This window comes from Copadichromis virginalis, linkage group LG15 (assembly GCF_057382275.1).
Source record: "Copadichromis virginalis isolate Kocher_CV1m ecotype Utaka linkage group LG15, C_Virginalis_male_GT1.1, whole genome shotgun sequence".
Taxonomy (NCBI): Eukaryota; Metazoa; Chordata; class Actinopteri; order Cichliformes; family Cichlidae; genus Copadichromis; species Copadichromis virginalis.
The window spans coordinates 14942310-14961960 of NC_140632.1; the positions used below are offsets into that span (position 1 = coordinate 14942310).

The following is a 19651-nucleotide window of genomic DNA, read 5'->3' on the forward strand; positions in this document are numbered from 1 at the left end:
GCTGCAACGGGCTGCAATAATACACCCTGTTTTTTTTACGTATAAACATAACTGTAAATGTCCCCATATATTATATATTCTCTCTGTTGCAGCTGATTGCATCGACACTCTTAAAGCCTATTTGTTACAACAGCGACTTTGAATCATCCCTCACAGGAGCAAAGGACACTTTTTGCACTTGGGAACGCGATGAAGTCAGGATGTCCCAGTTGCCCTGTGTGTCCTACCCTCGCTTTGATGATGGTGGGCCTGGGGTCCAAAATACCCTGCATCTTTCTCAAGGCAGGGATGACAAAAAGATTACAGGTGACAACAGCAGACACGGGATTTCCTAGGACAGACGGGGGGACAGAGAGAAGAGGGCGAGGAGAGAAAGCAAGGGGGGGGGGGGGAATATGTGAGTAACATCTCTGCGCAAACAGCGGAGTGAATCACTCTTTCTCTCAACTTCACACACTACCTGGGAGGGCAAAGATTAGTTTGCGAGCACCATCTATGTCCAACGTGGCAAAAGTTGTTGGGAGACTGGAAAAAAAGACAAAAACAAACATAATTTCTAAATTCTCCACCGGCTGTCATTTTACACCACATGCCTCCTTCTGCATGTCATTTGTATGTATTGTTTGTGAAGCACTTTTGAAGCGGATTCTTTTTCTTACCCTGGTTTCATGAACACACGACCAAAATGGATCTGAGCATGAAGATCGATATCCAGCACCTGCTTAAGGTAGTCCTAAAAATTATGTTAGAAAGAAAGAAAATTAAAATCCTTAAGAATACTCAACAGACATGAAGAACAAGTACTCCAAAAAATGTGTTTCATAAAATAATGAACTCAAACGAACTGTGAAGCTCAGCTGTCTGGCTATCAGCTACCACATGGTGTCAGTACAACACAACTCTACCACTGGACTTTCTGCCACTGTACCTTCTCTCCCATAGACACTCCTCCTGAGGTGATGATGACATCAGCACGGCTGATGCCTTCATTCAGAGCGTTGAGAAGGTCATCGGGGCTGCAGGGCACAGACAAACATATACATACAAATGTCAAGCCCCCCGCGACACCCAGGACAGAGAAATCACAGAAAATGAGAAAACTGGCCTATCTTTGGATAAGTACACAGGGCTTATTAAAAGGACAAAAGCATAGCTAAAGGGAACTGTGGCAGAGGCAAGATCTGACGGCATACTTGTCTCCCACGATGCCCAGATTGATAGTGGGGTAGCCATGTTCCTGAATTGTGGCCAACAGGGTGGAGCGATTGCTGTCCCTGATCTTTCCAGGATGGAGGTCATCTTCTGGGTTCAGAAGCTATCGCCCAAACAAATCACATGTTAGAAACTCCTATTTGATGGCAATCTTTTATTATTAGTTGTGAAAATCATTAAATAAATCATTCTGCATCTTTTTGATTTGCGATGAGGTCTGGTAAGTAAAAAAATAATTATTCTGCTGGAAGATGAGACAATATTATAATCCTTATGCAAACTTTTTCATTTTTGTACCCAGTCATGTAGTTACTATATTTAACATGCTCTCTGTACTGAATAAATCTGCTTTGGTTCTATTACCCTTGAGTTAAAAATGCTGCATAAAATAATACTTTAAAACTGAGAAAAAAACACTTTCTGAAGTTTCAAATTAGCAACACCCATCTGTTGTTCGTGCTAAAGTTAGTGTCATCTAAACCAATGCACTTTAAAGATGTCAGCTTGGCCTCTGGGAACTTGTGAGGTGCTCTTGTCACCATTTTGTCACATTTTAAGACTAAACAGTAGAACATGACTGACACATTTAAAAGTCTGAAATACACAATGTTGCAACAGACAGATTTCCTTAACATTTACTGCGTGTAATTATGTAAGAGTCTTTACAAAAATAATATGAAAATGCTTTTTAAAAATAAACATTTTAATTGCACGATTATTTTTACGATCCACCTGACTCTTCTTCTTGTATTACAAACCCACCTGTCACCATGTTGTCAACCTGGTCTTTCATCATATTCATTACTTTTTAAATGCTCATTTATTGGCTGTTATCAATGCAGACACTGATATATCAGAAAAAGCTAATATCAGCCAATATCTTAGAGTCACTGCTTTTCCATTGCCCCTCTCCTTTTCTTAGTCCTTCCATGAGATGAACACGGGCATACGCATGTGGTTCATGCAGTCTTTCAGCTTCATGTTCTAAAAGCGCTACGCTTAACTGACGGTGCCACCACATCTTACTTCCATGTGGCACCATGACACTCTTTATAGCACATCACCTGATCAGGTTGGAAAAGAGCTTCAATTAGCCAAAGTCTGCCGTCATGGATTAGGTTTTGTAATATCTGAAACTGGAACACTGAAGAGGTACAGAAGTCTAGTTGTATCTTAAAATCTTTGAATCACAACATGTTAAAAGGATATCATGGATTTTTTTTGTCCACTGCCACCAAAATAAGTGCTCATGAATAAAATGTAGCTGCATCTAATCCTCTACTTCATAAGACGGCAGATGAGTGAAATATGCTAACAAACAGGTGATAAAGTTTAAATATGGGTCTGCACGGCCCTGAAAATGGAGAGCTATGCATATTCATGCACCCCATGAAATTTAAACTGCGCATTAGTCACACAGAAAATGCACAAATCTGACTCTACTGTTTAAACGAAACCACCTGGTCACAGATAAACACGTTCTTCACAACTGAAAGCACATGTGAAACAGCTGACTGCACATTCACTTCTAAATGATGTTCTGTTGTCGCCAGCCAAAGCAAACAATGGTGATTGTGCATAAATATGAACGTGGTGTGTTGTTAGGAAAAAAAGGCATACTGTTGTACCTTTCGCAGCCAAGTCGAGAGGCATAATTCACCACAACAAAAACTAAGATTTTCTTAACCTTTACCTCATTTCCTGTGGACATGACGGCCACCACAGGGAATTTTTGGACCTCCACCTCTGTAACTCCAACAGTGGCCAGGAGGCCAATTTCAGATGGGCCCATATGGGTGCCCTTGGCCAGCACGCACTCGCCACGCTTGATGTCGTGACCGATAGGCCTATGAAGAGATGGGCACTAAACATTTAAAGCCTGCAAGAACAAGGGTACTGCTACATTCACCATAGATGTTCTGGTAAAGACATGAAATGTGTTCTAAGCATCTGTTTTCCTTCAGTCTTCATCATTATTATAATGTTAAATAAAGAACAATAATAATCAAAAACATGCAGACAGACAGAATTATAATAACGGCAGTAGTAGTGGTGCACTATACCTTGCATTAATCTTTTTCAAGTTAACTCCCAACAGTGTCTTCCAGCCTTACAGTATTTAATAAGTATAATACATAGCAAACATCTCAGTCACGGACTAACCTGATGTCCTGCCCTGGGCGAGCTTGTACTAGGATTCGTACCTCCAGCTCCTCCGTCCCCTACCGGAAAAACATTTATCACATTGAACAGGCTGGGTCAGTGACAGATAAGAAAATGATGCTTTCAGTATTCTGTCCATTTCTAGGATAAAAGACACTATATTGCCAAAAGTAGTCACTTGTTTCCCTTCACACATATATGAACTTGAGTGGCATCCCATTCCTAATCCATAAGGTTTAACATTATGCTGATCTGCTGTTTGCAGCTATGAGAAGTTTGAATTCTTCTGGGAGGGCTTTTCATAGGTTTGTTTATGGGAATTTTTGACCATTCCTCCTAGATGCACATTTGTGAGGTCAGACAGTGTTAGATGAGAAGGCCTGGCTCACAGTCTCCGCTCTAATTGATCCCAAAGGTGGTCTGTCGGGTTGAGGTCATGACTCTGTGCTGGCCAGTAAAGTTCTTCCACACCAAATTTGTTTACTGTCTTTATGAACTGCTTTGGTCTGCAGTCATGTTGAAACAGGAAGAGGCTATCCCCAAACTGCTATCCCACAAATTTGAGAGCTTGAAATTGTCCATGACTGGAGCCCATCCCAGATGTCACAGGGTGACGGGCACATAGTGGACATGTCACCAGTCTCTTGCAGCTCCAACACATAGACAGTTAACCTAGCATTCATGTATTTGGAATTTGGGAAGCAGTTGCAGTACACAGAGAGAATCCCAACCGATCACTGCCTGAACCAGACTGCCTGAGCATGGTTCTCCTGGAGCTTTCTTCCTGTTAAAATTGAGTTTTTCCTTCCGACTGTCGCCAAGTGCTAGGTCATGGGGGTCAGCTGATCGTTAGGGTTTTCTTGTCTTTACCTTACAACATAAAGTGATTTGAGTTTACTGCTGTTGTAATTTGGCACTATATGAATAAAACTGAACTGAATTAAATGAAACCTTTCACAGGTTTGGGTTAAAGACAACCTTATAGGATGGTTATAATAAACATAGCTGAAGTTTTTAATAAAGATACTGGCATGTTAAAAAGGAAGTGAGACAAAAGCTTGGGCTTGAGGGCGCCATGGATGTTTGGCTTCTAATGTTTTTCTTCTCTTGACCAAGCTAACATCAGCTTGGGATGGATTTCCTTTTATGGCCAGGTGTGCCCTTAGCTGTGTCTGTGGTGTGGAATTGGTGCTTACATGTAGTGGGCATTGCTTGCAATAGCCAGGTGAGGGGCAACCAATTAAAAGAAAGCAGGCCTCGGGCCTTAAAGAGACATGCGCTTAACAATCTTGTTCAGACAGTAGATGAACCCAGACACTGCATCAAAGGCCAGTATATAATAATAATTATTACTTTTTAAAACTATGAATCATGGAAAACTGAGTAGTTTTAGATTCAAAATATGAAGCTGGAAATGAGCATACTAAGGCCTTTTAGCGTTCTGATTCTGACTGTCCTTCATTTAGCATGAAACTTCACGCTCACGTCTTCTGATTCGCGGAGGAGCTCGGTATCTTCCACCTGGACTACAGCATCTGCCCCACAGGGTATAGGGGCACCCGTCGTCACCCTCATCACTTGGCCAGGCATCACTGTCTGGGTGGGCTGTGCAAACACAGAAAGGTAAACATAAGTCAAAGATACAGGAAAGGACAAACAATATCATGTCAAATTTCAAACACTGGGTTAACATTTAACCCATAGGTGTTATGGAATAAATGACGGACTGTTTGTGACTGAAGTAATCTATACAATAAAACAGAAAACTGACTTTATGTACATCATAATTGCAATTTTAAGAGCTTATAAAGGCAAACAGGAAACAGATGCTTGAATGTGTGGTGATGCTGTTTGAGAGGAGATGTGAGGGGTTGTCGAAAATATGTCAGGCTTACTTTTGTCTCAGTGATCTCATGTGTTTACACTTTGACTTTCTGGCCATGCTTTGGTGCGAAGGGCTTTTCATCACCTGCTAAGGGAACACACTGATGTGCAATTACAGGCTGGTCAAGGCATAAGGTGAAGGGCAAAAGTGAAGTACTTTATTTTCATATCCAGCTTATGTGGGTGTTTGTGTGAGACCGACTGTGTGAGTGAGGGTGTCTTTGTGTGCTTGCAGAGGTGTCAGCGTGGACACAAACCTGCTCTCCAGCTTGGGACTCTCCAATGATGAAGCGGTCGCCTGGGCCGTCAGCCGCTAGAATAAAAGAAAGATTGAAAAGTATTACGCACGAGTGCAGGCGAAAACCTGTGGGTGTGTGGGAGTGTGTATTGAGCTGAGTCATTTATTTTGGTAAAATACAGTGGGAAATGATAAAAACAAGATCTGGGGGGAAAAGTTTATTAAACATCTCCAAAATAGACACAAACAGTACTACCAGGGCAAGCAGATTTTTACAGTTTTAATCAAAAATCAGTCTGATAGCCTTTGCACAGCCCAACCCTTATTGTTACTGCAGCCAAGTTCTGTGACCGACCAGAGCAAACACAAAAATTGAGAAATCAAGAATCATTTTTAGCATCCCTCTTTATCAATTAACAAACACACAGAAAGAGGAACGAAAGTCATCACAAGATGCTCTTTGAACACGGATATACTGCATCCTTTGACATTAAAAATGTCCTTGCCGGGTGAATCTGCCATTCTCTTTAGTGCAGAAAGTTTAAAAAATCCCATTGATGACATCAAAAATCTGTTTTGACATGAAGAGGTTTTTCACATTTTTGGGAAAAACCTGAGAGCCATGATGGAAATATAAGTTTCTATGGGTTTTTATGGAGCATCTCTCCTCATCTAACTCTGCTTCATACCAATGCAGTTCTTAGTATTAACATCTACTGCATTTTTACCTGTTCACACTACACACGTAGCAGAACCCAGGACTTCCCTGATCACTTTTTGGATGTTAACCAAGGCTAATTTGTCAGCTTCTTGGTGCTTTTTATTACTTAAAGTGACAATAAAAGGCAGAAGCTACACTTTGGTAAAAGGAAAAATTCAAGCTCTAGACAACAGACTCTTTTCAGACCCATATTTTAAGCACTATAATTTCTAAAAAACACACGTATCCTTTAGCAGGCAACAGGCCCTTAGGACAGATGCAGAAAATCCTGAGAGATCTGTGGTATTCTTCTCCTCCTACTCGTTCAGTAGGAACCAACAGCAGATGTTATGTACAGGAGGTTTTGAGCTGCCTGAAGTCAGCGAGTTGTCACCCTGTTCTTCAGGTTAACAGAGCCCTCAGTGCTTTACAGGACTCCCTTCATTTAAAATACTGACAGAAAATCTCAACCAACGTCTTCTGAATCTCACCTAGAAAAACACTAGAAAGGAGTTCTAACAGCCATAAGGATGAAACTCTGAGAGTTGGATGTCTGAACAAAGGTAAATCCTCCACCATTTGAGAATTATCTCTTGCCACCTGGCAGCTGTGGAGGACAGCCTCGTTTATGTACAATAATTGAAAGGATCACCGTTCAATCACAGCGACAGAAAAAGCCTTTACATTGTCCAACAAGCAGTTTTTTCCTGCTCCGGTGTCCTGCAGTGATCTCACTGGGACAGAAACAGTTAGTCCTTCTGCAGCATCACTGCTCTGTTACACAGCAGTGACTTTACGAATAAGATGACATGACAGGCACGTACAGCTGCGTCAATGTGAGGTAGAATTCAAAAAGTAACCTTGATTAGTTTTCTTATTTCATAATTGTCTTTTCAACTGTCAGATTTCACTATTAAAGCTTTGTCTCTGTTATACCTTATAAATATGCTCGGATCAGTTGAAAAAATTCTGCAGCAGTGCCTAACGGGAATCAATCACAATCCGCCATGTGAGGAAGGACGTGTGAGTGCACAGTATTTCCTCAAAATAATGTGCAATCTATTTACACTATTTAATTGTATCAAAAGGTTGCACATCTTTTCAGGTTTGTACTTGCTTCAGTTTCAGTCCATCAACTTTTTAATAGTGCTGTCAGCGTTAATCTCGTTAAAATGACCTTTTAACGGCATAACCGCATTAATGCGGCAAATCTCCGTTAGCAAGTTAGCACGGATCACCCTGTGCGTGGGGCTGTACGGTGTCAATGCATTAGCACGGTTAGCTTGTTAACACGTTAGCTTCAGTCTCAGTCCATCAACTTTTTAATAGTGCTGTCAACGTTAATCTCGTTAAAAGCGCGTTAACGCCATAACCACATTACGCATTAACGAGCTAACCGCGCTAATGCGTTGACGCTGTGCAGCATGGGGTGATCCGCGCTAACGGAGATTTGCCACATGCAGCAATTTTAACGAGATTAACGCTGACACCACTACTCTTAAGTATATGCACTGCTTTTGAAGTGATCCACTTCTTTATGTTACTTTTGTTTAACTAGATCGGCAAAGCATAATCAGTACAGTTTTGAATTTTTCTTTAGTTTTAATTTTTAAATGAATATTTTATTTCCATTTAGTTTCAGTTAGTCAGTAATTAGTAGTAATTTTCAATAATTTTTGATATTTGTTATATATAATAAAAATGATAATGAGGCACAAACGTGTATATAAATTTAATAATAAAAATAAAAAACTACAGACATTTCCTAAATATTTAGGATTTTCTTTTAGGTAAGGTTTGTAACAGTATTGTTTCAGTTAGTGTTTATGTTTTCTTGTGACTTTGTAAAATGTAATTTTATAAATGGTTTCCATTTAATAATTACATATAACCATGCAAAGTTTGCACTTACGAACACCTGGTTAAGCAGGCCTACTGTCTCATTGCTCTCATGGTAATAACAAGAGGTAAAAAAGGACCCGTAAACAACTAAAAATAAACATAAATGTGTTTGATTTTTAGGTAAGATGTGTCATTTGAACACAACAAGGGCTATATATCATAAATAACAGTATAATCCTTGCAACATTTACACTTATGTACATTTTTGATAAACTGAGGATAAGATCCAAAGTACTAAATACTGAAAGGATGTCAGATGGATGGGCAACAAAATGTGGCAAAGACAAGAATGAGAGGATATTATTCAATTAGCATCACCCGCCGTAATTGATGTTACCTACCTCTCACAGCATAACCGTCCTTGACAGAAGCAGGGAAGGGTGGCAGGTTGTCTTTGGCGTAAACGTCCTGAGCCAGGACTCGACCCATCCCATCTGTAGAAGAAGAGGAAAAACATGAGTGTGGAGTGGAGAGGCTGGTTGAAGATTGGTGGAAGGAGAGAGCAAAAGTTAGAGAGAGAAAGAGAGACAGAGGCATAGAGGGTGAAACAGTGCATCTGATGAAGATACAGAGAAATGTTTGAGCTGGAGGTGTGTATATGCGTGTGTGTGTGTGTGTGCATGTTTTAAAGAGAGCCATAGTGTGACACCACGCATCAGCATCTCTCTGCATGACTCACCGCCTGACCTGCACACACGGACATGTACTTGCACACTGCGCTATTTTACCTCAGTTTACCGATTTGCACACCGCAAGTGGGGGCTTGCAAATGTTCATGTGCACATTTCTTTAGCATTTCCAACAGCCAGACAACTTAAAAAATGTCAGGGAGGAAATACAGAGCCTCTTCACTGAGACAATGGCTCAGAGAAAGTAAAGGAAGGAAAGAAAGACATAGAAGTCAGAAGGGAGAGTGGGTGGAGGGAGGAAAAAAAGATCCAGGCACTAAAATACCTTAAGCTGCTGTGTGCCTATATATAGCTGAGCCTTCATGCTGTGATTATGTGGGTGTTAATATGAAGATCTAAGCTTTGATATCAACGAGTTTAAGGGGAAAAAATATGCATGTGCATACAGACACCCACACACATGCAGATGACAGGAATACTGAGCTGCTGTACATAATGCATCTCCATCATGGATAAAGGCACACATGCTCGTGTCCAAATCCTCCCATCTTTTCTCTATATTAACAGTATTTAAATTGGTGTATTTTTACACACAAGCTGGAACTGAAAAGCTTGTTAAAACCATGTGCTGAAGCTGAGCTGTGACTAATAATAGAACAGAGGTGATGTCTTGTTGCAGCAGAAAAGTGCACGTTTGATAAGGTGCTTTTCAAAAAGAAGAACCTCTTTTTGTAAGACGTTCTGGACACCAGTCTAAGCCAGCAGTTCCCAGCGTTTCTGAGGCCAATAAGACTGAACCTCACACCACCTCGTCTGTTGAAGTGTATCAGTTTAAACTTATAAAAGCAGATGTGGTTAAAATAATGTCTCATTCAGTTGAAATGCAAATGTTTACGTCAGTAATTTAAAAAGTAGTGTGAGCTAATATGTATCGGAAAAATAAAGTAAAAAACACAAAAAACAAAACAGGTTTATTAAATCTTTTAATGTCTACGATTTCTGCTTAAGAAATAGCCCTATTTAAGAACAATAACACTGGTTATTATGACAGGAAAATAGGGAGGAACTAAATGAATTTTTTGTTTTGTTGTTTTGACAAATGCGCTCACTTCCTTAACTAAAACTCGATGAAATGACTCACTCTCATGCCTTTGCAGAAAAGTACATTTAAAGCCAGTGAGGTTAGCCCAGCGTTTAGCCTGAAAACAAGGGCGGACTAAACTAAAACTGCTCTGAAGTAAAAAATCTGAAGGTCTCTGTGTTTAAAACCAACCAAGTGTAACCGAGCATGTTGTTTTTCTCCCTGTTTCAATTGCTGGGCTAAGTTAACCTCCAGATAGTTAGGGCTTCATAATTCACATGCAGATAAATATTTCTGTCTAATTCCGGGCGTGAAAGAGAGTAAGCATTTCAAACTATTCCTTTAAAGTGTTTTAGACTGTTTAGCATTAAATATTAAACTGTCAAGAACTTCATATTTAAGTACTGAATCACAGCAAATGTCTCTACGATACAATAAGAAAGATAAACAGGGATCTAGTATTAATTTATACTATTCCTCCAGTAATAGCTTACGTAGAAATATGTAGTAACCAATTATAACAATAAAATCAGCGCTAGACACCTCTAATTCAATACTCACTATATGCAAAAAATGCAGAATACACATCCATTAGCAAACACACACACACTGTTCTAAATCCAGCAGGGGAGCTGCTCCAGCTGTTGACTGTCTAAATATTTCATCTCTCAAATCCCCCCATTCTCTCTTCCTTACCCAACTGTCCGCCACCCAGCTGTGCTCTTGCAAATCCTGCAATCCAGTCCCCTATTCCATAACATGAAACATCACTTTACACCTGGAAAACGAAAGCGCTCCTGCTACCATCATTGATCTAGAAGTCATGTGCGCTGCAGGCCATTATTGCCGCCAGTCTTTGCTACGGTTTCTACAGATGAATTAAAGACTGTGTTTTCCCCTCCAGCCCTCAGCTTGACTCTGTGTCATCCTCCGCTGGCACTTAAGCCACTCTGCCAGAAGGATGACAAGACCCTCAGGTGCTAAACCTACTTGTCTTGCAAGTTTGTACCTTAGAATCTGGATGTCTGTTTAGACTTGTAAGCACACAATGCAAAAATACTGCTACAGTTAACTCATACAGCGACATGAACACACAAGCAGTAATGTGTACATACAAATGTCATGACAGACACTGAGAATTATATAAACAGGAATTAGTTTTGCAACTGCATTAAAAGTTGTTACTATTTTGACCACTTGGGGGCAGCGGAAATGAGCTGTAAATAATCCTGGTATACTATCAACTTTGAAAATTACTGGCTTTAGCTATTTGCTACACAAAAGTTATATATAGACCCATATACCCATGAAGCAAAAGCTAGCTTCAGCCTCAATTTGTCTCTTGATGTGTTGTGATCTCAATTTCAAATGCCTCAAGTAACAAAAACATTAGTTTCACTCTTCTTTTGACATAATATTGGGGCCACAATTCTGATAATTTTTGCTTTTGTAGAATTCAGTTCTGTTTAGCTGAAATGTACTCTGATGGAAACACAGTAGCGCTCTTATGGCTAAGGAATAAAGCTACAATCACGTGCATGTCACTGTCGGTTACAGAGAAATAAAACGAAACTCCAACCTGGTACATGTTAATAAATGAATAAACAAACAAATGCATCAGGTGAGCAAAAAATTGGATCCATTGTCTGTATAAAGTGTCTCACAAGCTGTGGGAAGTCAAACAACACACGCAAGTCATTTGTTTGTTATGCATTTGACCTTGTAGCAAAGACAATCTGAGTCTGTGTGACTGACAGCGTGGCCTGCGTACAGGAACTGCTGATTAAGTGAGGTGTCTGGTTGTGAACAGGTGGTGTTTAAATGCTGTCATGTGTACTTAGCAATCGGAAAGGAGTACCACCACAACATCCCAGCATCTATATGAGCTGGATATGCAAAAAAAGGAAAGACTTACAAACTAGAAGCTTTTCTGTAGCAGCATGGCTACAGGCTTTAAAGGGTAACCACCTATCTGTCCTCCTCACCCCTGTAGTTGATGATCTCAGTGCCCAGGACTGCAGTCATCTCTAGCACAGTGATGAAGGCCTTGTCCATGGAGGTTAGGGGGAAGGGGGACATACGGTGCCTCCGGGCCACCTTGGTGATGTCCACAGCACTGTGACCTGAGACGATGTGAAACATACAGATGTAGTCATAAAATCCACAAAATCAGGTTTAATTCTCCATGTTAAATTTGAACAATTAAAAAAAAAAGAAGAGAAAAAGTATTTATTTTTATTTAGACACTTTGAAAGAGGAAGACTGGAAGATAAGGAAGGAGAAGAGTGAGAACTCTACTGGGATTCACTCCCAAGGCAGCAGGCATCTACGTGGCTCTAAAAGCAGGGAACTGAACAACTCTGAACAACAATTTTAAAATCTCAAACAGAACCTCGCACTCTGGATTTTCAGCTGTTAAGTCCAGAGTCTACATGACATACAGTTAAAATGCACAAATTATCATTATAAAAAAAGGATATATCAACTAATATGTCTTCACACCATGGTAAGAAAACTGGATTAAGACGACTTATTTTTGCTGCATGTAGGCATATGTGTGCTATTTGAATGCCATGAGGAGGGACTGGCAAAAAACAGTCCTGTTTGTTTGTTCCTGTGAAACGCAGCTGGATGACAGAGGTGCTCGATAGCAGCCATGTTGGTCTAATAATACCTCTCTAATAATTCCAAAGGTAAAAGGAACAAAGCAAGGTGTAACTAATGTGTAATCTGCTCTCTCTTTCTTTCTCTCTTTATCTCTCTCTGCCTCGCTCTGCCTCACAGCGAAGAATAGACGCCGTGCTTTGATTTCCCTTGACCCAATTTCTCTCCTTTAAACATACACTTACGCTTCCACAGCATATTCTGATGCTTAACATGAGGCTTAACAACCTCTGGCAAAACATCACAAACACACAGGGACATGTAAATGCAACACAGAAGCCACACACACACACACTTAAAATCTATCTGAGTGTTAGAGGGCACAGTCTGTGACGTGCAGATGTGAAACGTGAAAGTTGGTGCTTACTTGATCTTAGGATATTTTCTTTGCTGCTGCATCGTGACTGCACCTGGGGATTGAGAGGGTGATTGGGAACGAAAGACAAGAAAGGGCAAAAGGAAAGAGAAAAGGAAAGAGAGAGAGAGAGAGCAGAGGTGGTGGTAATTTGAGATAAACCAAGCTGCTCTTTTCACATGCTTGAAATGACAAGCTGTTTATACAACAGTCAGAAGCACTGGCAAGAGCTTGCGTCACACTACACTGTGCACTTTGTCCTGCTGCTGGGAGATGGTTACATCTCCCCCATGACCATTATGATCACTTACGGTACACTACATCATCATATCACAGGTGGTTGTCACACTGATAAATGCACTGACATGTCACACTATAATTAAAGCACTTTAAAGAATATACGGACAAAGGCAGCAACATACAGAGTGACAATATTGTATCACAAGATGTTTTAACTGTGCTACAGTGTAACACCAAATGTAGTGGAAATGTAGTGCTGAGTTACGATAGTGGCTGTTCAGATGTGGCGCAAGAGGGTTCAGATTTCTCTGGAAATTGCTGATGCTGCGTTTGAACGCTACCCGTGATCTACGGCAAGGTGGGGAGGAGAGCAGAGCGGGTTAAAACTGGGCTGAGTTTCCCAAAAACAACCTGAGGCTGGAGCTCAGGTGCTGTCCATGGTTGAGAGAAGGCACGTGGAGCTTGTAATTTTCCTATAAAACTCTTAACTTCCTCATGTATAATCAGTGTTGCCAAAATTAGCAATAATTGCATTTACATTTCCCATTGACTTCTGTCTTCCTGCTTGAGTGGCCTCTCTGGATTTTTGAAGTTTATTTTGGAGGCTATTGCTGTGCCCCTGCTCTATACAACATAGTAAATGCGCACAGTATGGGTGAGAAATTTGAATTTTAAACATTACCGTTTCAATCAAACTTTGTTATACAGACTTTATATAAAAGATAAAAAGAAGATGATGTTGTATTTAATAATAATGTAACGCGAAAGTCTGTAAACTCTGTAATTGTCCAATGGACTTCAGGATAATCAGACTTTTCTTTCCAACTAGAGGAGCTGCCTCATTATTTCAATTATCTGTTCAAAGATCTTTTATTTACAGTCTATGGTTGGTTATTGTTTTTGTGCTATAGGAAATCAACCTGTTGGAAATTATTTGGATGGCAACATCAGTACTGAACCAAAAATAAAACAAAAAATGCTTCCTGTTTCTCAAATACAATTTTAGGACGATTCTCAAGTTTTACTTCCAATCGTCAGTAAAAATGTCTCCTAAAGGGCTTGCGAAATCTTTGGCGACCTCCAGGAAGAGCTGATGGAGGATGGAGACAGTGACCAGGAGAGGGAAGTCTGGGCATCTCTGTCTAGACTGTTGCCCCCTGCCACCCGGATCAGGAGAAGTGGTAGAAAATGGTAGAAGACGATCAATTGTCAATACTTCCTGCCTTCTTTTGTGCAAGACAGTAACGTTTTAGAAAATTGTCATGTTTGCTGACATTTTGAGTTAAAACAATGAAACTTCTCAACTGTAAACACATTACATGCCAAAAGGAATGTAGTGTGTGTCTGGAACACAGTTTTGTTCCCAATTTTAAGTACCTTTATTCTGCTTTACATTTAGTAATTTAGTCCAAGACTAGCTGCTAGTGAAAGAAAAGAGATGTGATGCCAAGCAGCACTGATCCATGGACATGCTACTGCTCTAGCCTCCTGTCTCTTTTAGCTGTATTTCTGGAAATCAAGCAACGCTTTGATGCTTTTATGTTAAAATGTTGTAGCACACCTTTAAAAAGGAAGATGCTGGCTTGCAGTAATAAGCATGCTTTTGGGAAACTCAGCCTTAGGGAACGATAAATAAGGGAAGAAGAATCACAGGAGGCACTTTGTTAAGCTAGTTTGGCACATAATCAGAAAGTAATTATTCTTTAGACACATACACAAATAGAGGTCCGGTTGGATACACTGGAGTGAAAGTATGGGATTTGTGCCAATGTTGTCCACTTCTTTGGTTTTGGCTCTCCCTTTGTCTTCTCGCCTGCTCGTTAGTCTGGCTGTCTTTCAACCTTAATATTCAGATTTGTCAACTGACATAGCTGATTGTACTCTGGCAGTCATTATCTGTCTGCGCTAACATGTCTTTCAATCCCTCTGGGCTCTGAAAGTCCTCTGAAACTCAGTAACTTCTATGACCCGTGGTTATCATAAAAGTTGGGTGTGGGCAGTGTGCTGTGTATGGAGAACCAAAACACCCACGGTGAAGGTGAAAGTCTCTCTACTCACCCACCCACCCCTCTCTTTCTCCTCCCCTCCCTCAATGCCTAATACTGTGACACCACTGGGCACCAAACAGCCAAGGTGAGAAGGTGGTAAATGGGAGGTGAGGCAAAGGTGGATGGGATGGTGGAGAAGGAGGGATGGACAGGCAGAGAGATAGAGGAGACAGGTAGACAGATAGACAGGGAGGGTGGGGGTGGAAGGATGAGGATCAGCGTGACGTGGTCCCACAGCCCAGAAAGAAACAAACAAAAACAGGAAGCACAAACTAGACAGACTTCACTAAACTACAGAGCCGAGACATAGCAGAAAAGAGGGAAAAGAGGAAGAAAAGAACGAAAACAATAAAGACCATTAGAGCGGCCTGATGGCATCTACTTAACAGACATCCAGCACACCAGACATAGCTACTGAAAGCAGAGCATGTTAACCGGAGAGACAGAAACAGAGAAAGATGAGCAGATGGAAGAAGAGCGAGAGAAACAAAGAGAGAAAGCGAACAATAAGAGACAGGAAAGTGTGCGTGGGAGACTGAGAAAAGAGGAACCCTAACAGACCGGACAGAGAAAACAGCTAGACAAAGAGTGATGTAGAGTGAGCGACAGATTGAGTACAAGAAACAGACCAGTGGCAACAGACAGAGAAAGAGAGGGAGTGAGAGCTAGAGAGATAGCTAGGCAAGCGAGTAGGGGGGTGGGGTGGGGTGGGGAGGTACAAAGAGCAGGACATTTGTTTTGCGCGCTCCTCGGAGGAGGGTGAGGGGGGGAGAAGGGGAAGAGGGGAAAGAGGAGAGGGGGCGGGGGCGGGATAGTTACTCGAGAGCTGAAGGTCCTCCTGCGATCATCTTTAAGCCCCTCCAACCTACACTGGAGCTAGTGGAGATAAAGCATCGAATCACAGGCATCAGTGCATCTGTCCCAGCAACCAGAACACCACAGACAGACAGACAAGACACACAGACGGACGGACGGACAAACGGACAGACAGGCATCCACTACAACAAGCAACCCTAGCAGGAGCTGGGGGGAGAGGAGCAGAAAGGAGAGAAAGAAGGAAAAAGAGCTAAAGAGAAAGGTGGCATAAAGCAGGGCCATAAAGAATGAACACCTAGTGGCTTTTTGGCTTCCTGAAAACTTTCGCTGAGGTTCATGTTGTGATTATGCTGATCCGGAAATAATGGATGCGCTCTATAACAATCAGAAGTTATAATAACATATTAAACCGCGATGCTTTAAAAATGTTCAGTTACAAAAAATGATAACAGAGCAGATTTTTTTCTTTTTCACTGGGAAAGCTTGACTTACTACACTGTATCGTAAACCTCTGATGCAGTGCTGGAGCAGAGCCAGTTCTGCCTTTCAATCTAGTCCCAGTCCCGATGTCAACAGTTCCTGCATGCCGCTTGGATAAGTAACCCTCATGTGTTCCTACTTTGTGTCCAGCAAATTTAATGTAGCCATTGAAGCCATGTCCACCAAGGTTTTCACAATTAATTAACACTAAAATAAAAGCTAAAATTAGATGTGAGAAAACATTTTAGTTAACTAACTTTTGAAAAACAAATTAAACTAAATGAACGAAAATTGAGTTAAAAAAAAAAACTTTAGTTAATTTTTTAACTAAAAATGTAGTAGAGATATACTTAGTTGTAGTGTTTATTAGACTGGTAAAATAGTTTATTACAACTTGCCTGATGAGTCTCAAAATACATAATATACATGTATAATGGGTCTACAATTCTATGACACACTATGGATCAACCGCTTTAAAAAAGTTATGTGTTTCTGTAGTAATACACATACTAATTGTCATCAATTTTCCCTCTGACATGTGCCCTCCATACAATAATAATTAAACTGACTAAAACTAACACTGAAACTAATAAAAAACTAAACTAAAACTAAACAGTTTCAAACAAAATAACTGAAAAGAAAATTCACTCTGTAGACTAAGGGAAACTAAACTGAAAAAAGAAGACAAAAAAAGTCAAAATGAAACAAAGATAAAAAAAATTAGCAAATACAACTGTATAATAAATTGCTATAATAAGGCTATTACTTTGAGGGCGACTGACATCTTTTATTTAACGTAGATTTTTATTATTAAAAAAGAAAAAAAGAAAAAAAAACCTGTCTTAAAAAATACCTGAACATGTGTGGACATAGCCTTAGATTATAACCGTACAACGGCACAGTTTAGGCGGACAGAACACGTGAATGAAACACCAGTTTCCCCTTCAGCATTTTAACCCCCATACTGCCATGTTGGTAAGCTGTATACCCATATTGACATTTATGAACAATTTTCAGCAGATGCAAATGCTAACGAAGTTTTAGTTTAGGCTGGCAGCAGATAGGTCACCACGCAGATGGACTACCTAATATTTTGAGGACTAGCAGTAACACAACAACTGTAATTGTTGACATTAGTGCTTAAGAATCTGATTTCTGGATTTAAAATGCCTCATCATATTTACAATTTTACCACTTTCTCTTAGTTGGTACAAGCTTGTTTCAGCGGATGCCATGATGGCAACAGCTCATGCTAGCAAATTTGTGCTGAAGCTCGAAAGCCCTTATATTTCTTTTATATAACCCTAAATATAAGAGAGAGAGCAAGCGAGAGAGTGATAGAGACAGGGATAGAAACAGAAAGAAACAGAGAGAGGCAGGCATGAAAAAACAAAAAAGGACAAAGGTGGGGATTAAGGGGGCTAATTACAGCTACAGCAAGGCACAGATCAAACTTGCAGACATTGAAAAGCACATATGAAAACTAGCGACTGACAGCTAGGGCATTTTTTGTACAAGGTGTGCCATTCCAAGAACACTAGGACTAGGACATCTAAAATAAAAAAAAATAAAATAAAAAAAGCATAACAATTACATCAAAATCTTACTGCCTAACTGGTCTCCTTAAACACACAGATAAACCACAAAGATCAAGTTTTCTTCTTCTACCTAACCCAGTTTCACACTCTGTCGTGTAGTAATGGATCATTAGTCTGTCTTGCAGCAATATACGGTCACCATTAGCTAGCACATAGCGGAAAAACCTCAATGCAATGTGGAGTGATGACACTAATGCTGACACAGGTTGAAAACAAAACCTCAGTATGGCAAAAAATAGCTCAGAAGAAAAGATCATACCATCAGAGAGCCAAGGGGAAAGACAGTTTGCATATGGAGATGAACACGGGAAAAAAGCTACAGGGGGATGTGTTAGAGGCGAGGAGGATACATGGAGAATGAGTACAAAGGCAGACTGGGATGTTTTGGACGTTTAGAGGAAAGGCATAAAAGCAGACTGTCAAACATTCTCGCACTCATTTCTAATCTACCCTTCGCTGCAATCCCCTGTTACTGGTGAGAGACCGACCAAGTGAGAGAAGAGAATGGGCTTGTATGAGGGATGCAAATTTTAACAGGCACACATCATACACGCAAGGACAACAGTTTCAAAACTCCCTGGATAAGCAAAAATAAAGGAAATAAAAAGCAGGCAGTTTTCACATTCATGTGTGAGTGTTTGCAACGAAGCATTAGGCATGTTGCAGGGAATGCAGACACACACGCAAATGGAAAAACCACCGGCTTTCGTGCCAGAAACACTAAGCGCTCTAAACGGCAACCTTGCCGTCACCGCGGAAACAGCCTGACAACGGGTTGTCATGGAGATCTGCCCGGAAGATCAATGGGCTGGGGAGCAGGTGACGGTTCTGTGTACGGACACAGAATAGCGAACACGGCCAGGTCAGCGAGACACGTGGCCCGGCATCTGTGAGCCGCCCGGGGAAAAATCGATGGGGCCAATAACTAGCCGGCTAAGGAGATGTTCCAGGAAATGATGGGATGCAACTGCCGCGGTGCTGAGCTCAGCACAAAAACAAAGGAGCTGTCAGACAAATTATGCAAAAAGGGGAAGATTAATACATCCTCTGCAAGGAGGAGAAGGCTGTGACAGGGCATGGAGGCTTGCTGTAAACTGGCTTCAACCGCCTCACCCCTTGTGACGGAGTGAGAGAGGGATGGAGCAGAGGACAAAATGCCAGGATGATAGAGACAGAGTAGTAGAGGGCAGGGGGAAATGCTACTGTGGCAATCCAGAGCGATGGCTTCAACCTCCTGGAGAGTGCACTCATGGCTTCCCGTGGGGAGGTCAGTTACTGTTCAGTGATCCCTCTGTGAATCCAGCAGCACACTGGCATATCCATATCAGGCACAAACACACAAATACGTTGCATCCTGTGCAGAAACCAGGCACTGACACACACATCAAACCTGACAAATGACCAGATGGGGGGATGAATGGAAGAGAATGAGTGCTGGTGGAGTTCTTGAGATTGAGGCATGGAGAAGAAATGTTGCAAACTATTGAAGATGGTGGTACACAGGACAACTTATAGACTAAAATCAGATGGAAATCAGTGTCCAAATACATCTGACTTTGGAAAACACTTCATTTTGTCTTTTTGCCCATGTGTATCACCACTGCACTTCTAAATCTGAACCTAGCTCTGCATGGCTCAGGC

At 41.0% G+C, this 19651-nt stretch overlaps 1 protein-coding gene across 8 annotated transcripts in view; it reads right to left on the reverse strand.

Annotated features, from left to right (window-relative positions):
• gphnb (gephyrin b) overlaps positions 1-19651 on the reverse strand; it is a 110530-nt gene that overhangs the window by 2832 nt on the left and 88047 nt on the right. For 4 of the 8 annotated variants that reach the window (XM_085432133.1, XM_085432130.1, XM_085432128.1 and 1 more), the window contains 13 exons: positions 15936-15992; positions 12841-12883; positions 11795-11932; positions 8441-8533; positions 5517-5572; positions 4861-4980; positions 3376-3434; positions 2906-3059; positions 1194-1315; positions 929-1016; positions 660-733; positions 458-525; positions 228-331 (listed from right to left, as the gene is read on the reverse strand). In XM_085432133.1, the coding sequence (XP_085288259.1) occupies positions 228-331; positions 458-525; positions 660-733; positions 929-1016; positions 1194-1315; positions 2906-3059; positions 3376-3434; positions 4861-4980; positions 5517-5572; positions 8441-8533; positions 11795-11932; positions 12841-12883; positions 15936-15992 (1176 nt within the window). The remainder of the gene's footprint in view (positions 1-227; positions 332-457; positions 526-659; positions 734-928; positions 1017-1193; positions 1316-2905; positions 3060-3375; positions 3435-4860; positions 4981-5516; positions 5573-8440; positions 8534-11794; positions 11933-12840; positions 12884-15935; positions 15993-19651) is intronic. The other 4 variants (XM_085432131.1, XM_085432129.1, XM_085432127.1 and 1 more) reach the window with 3 other exon arrangements.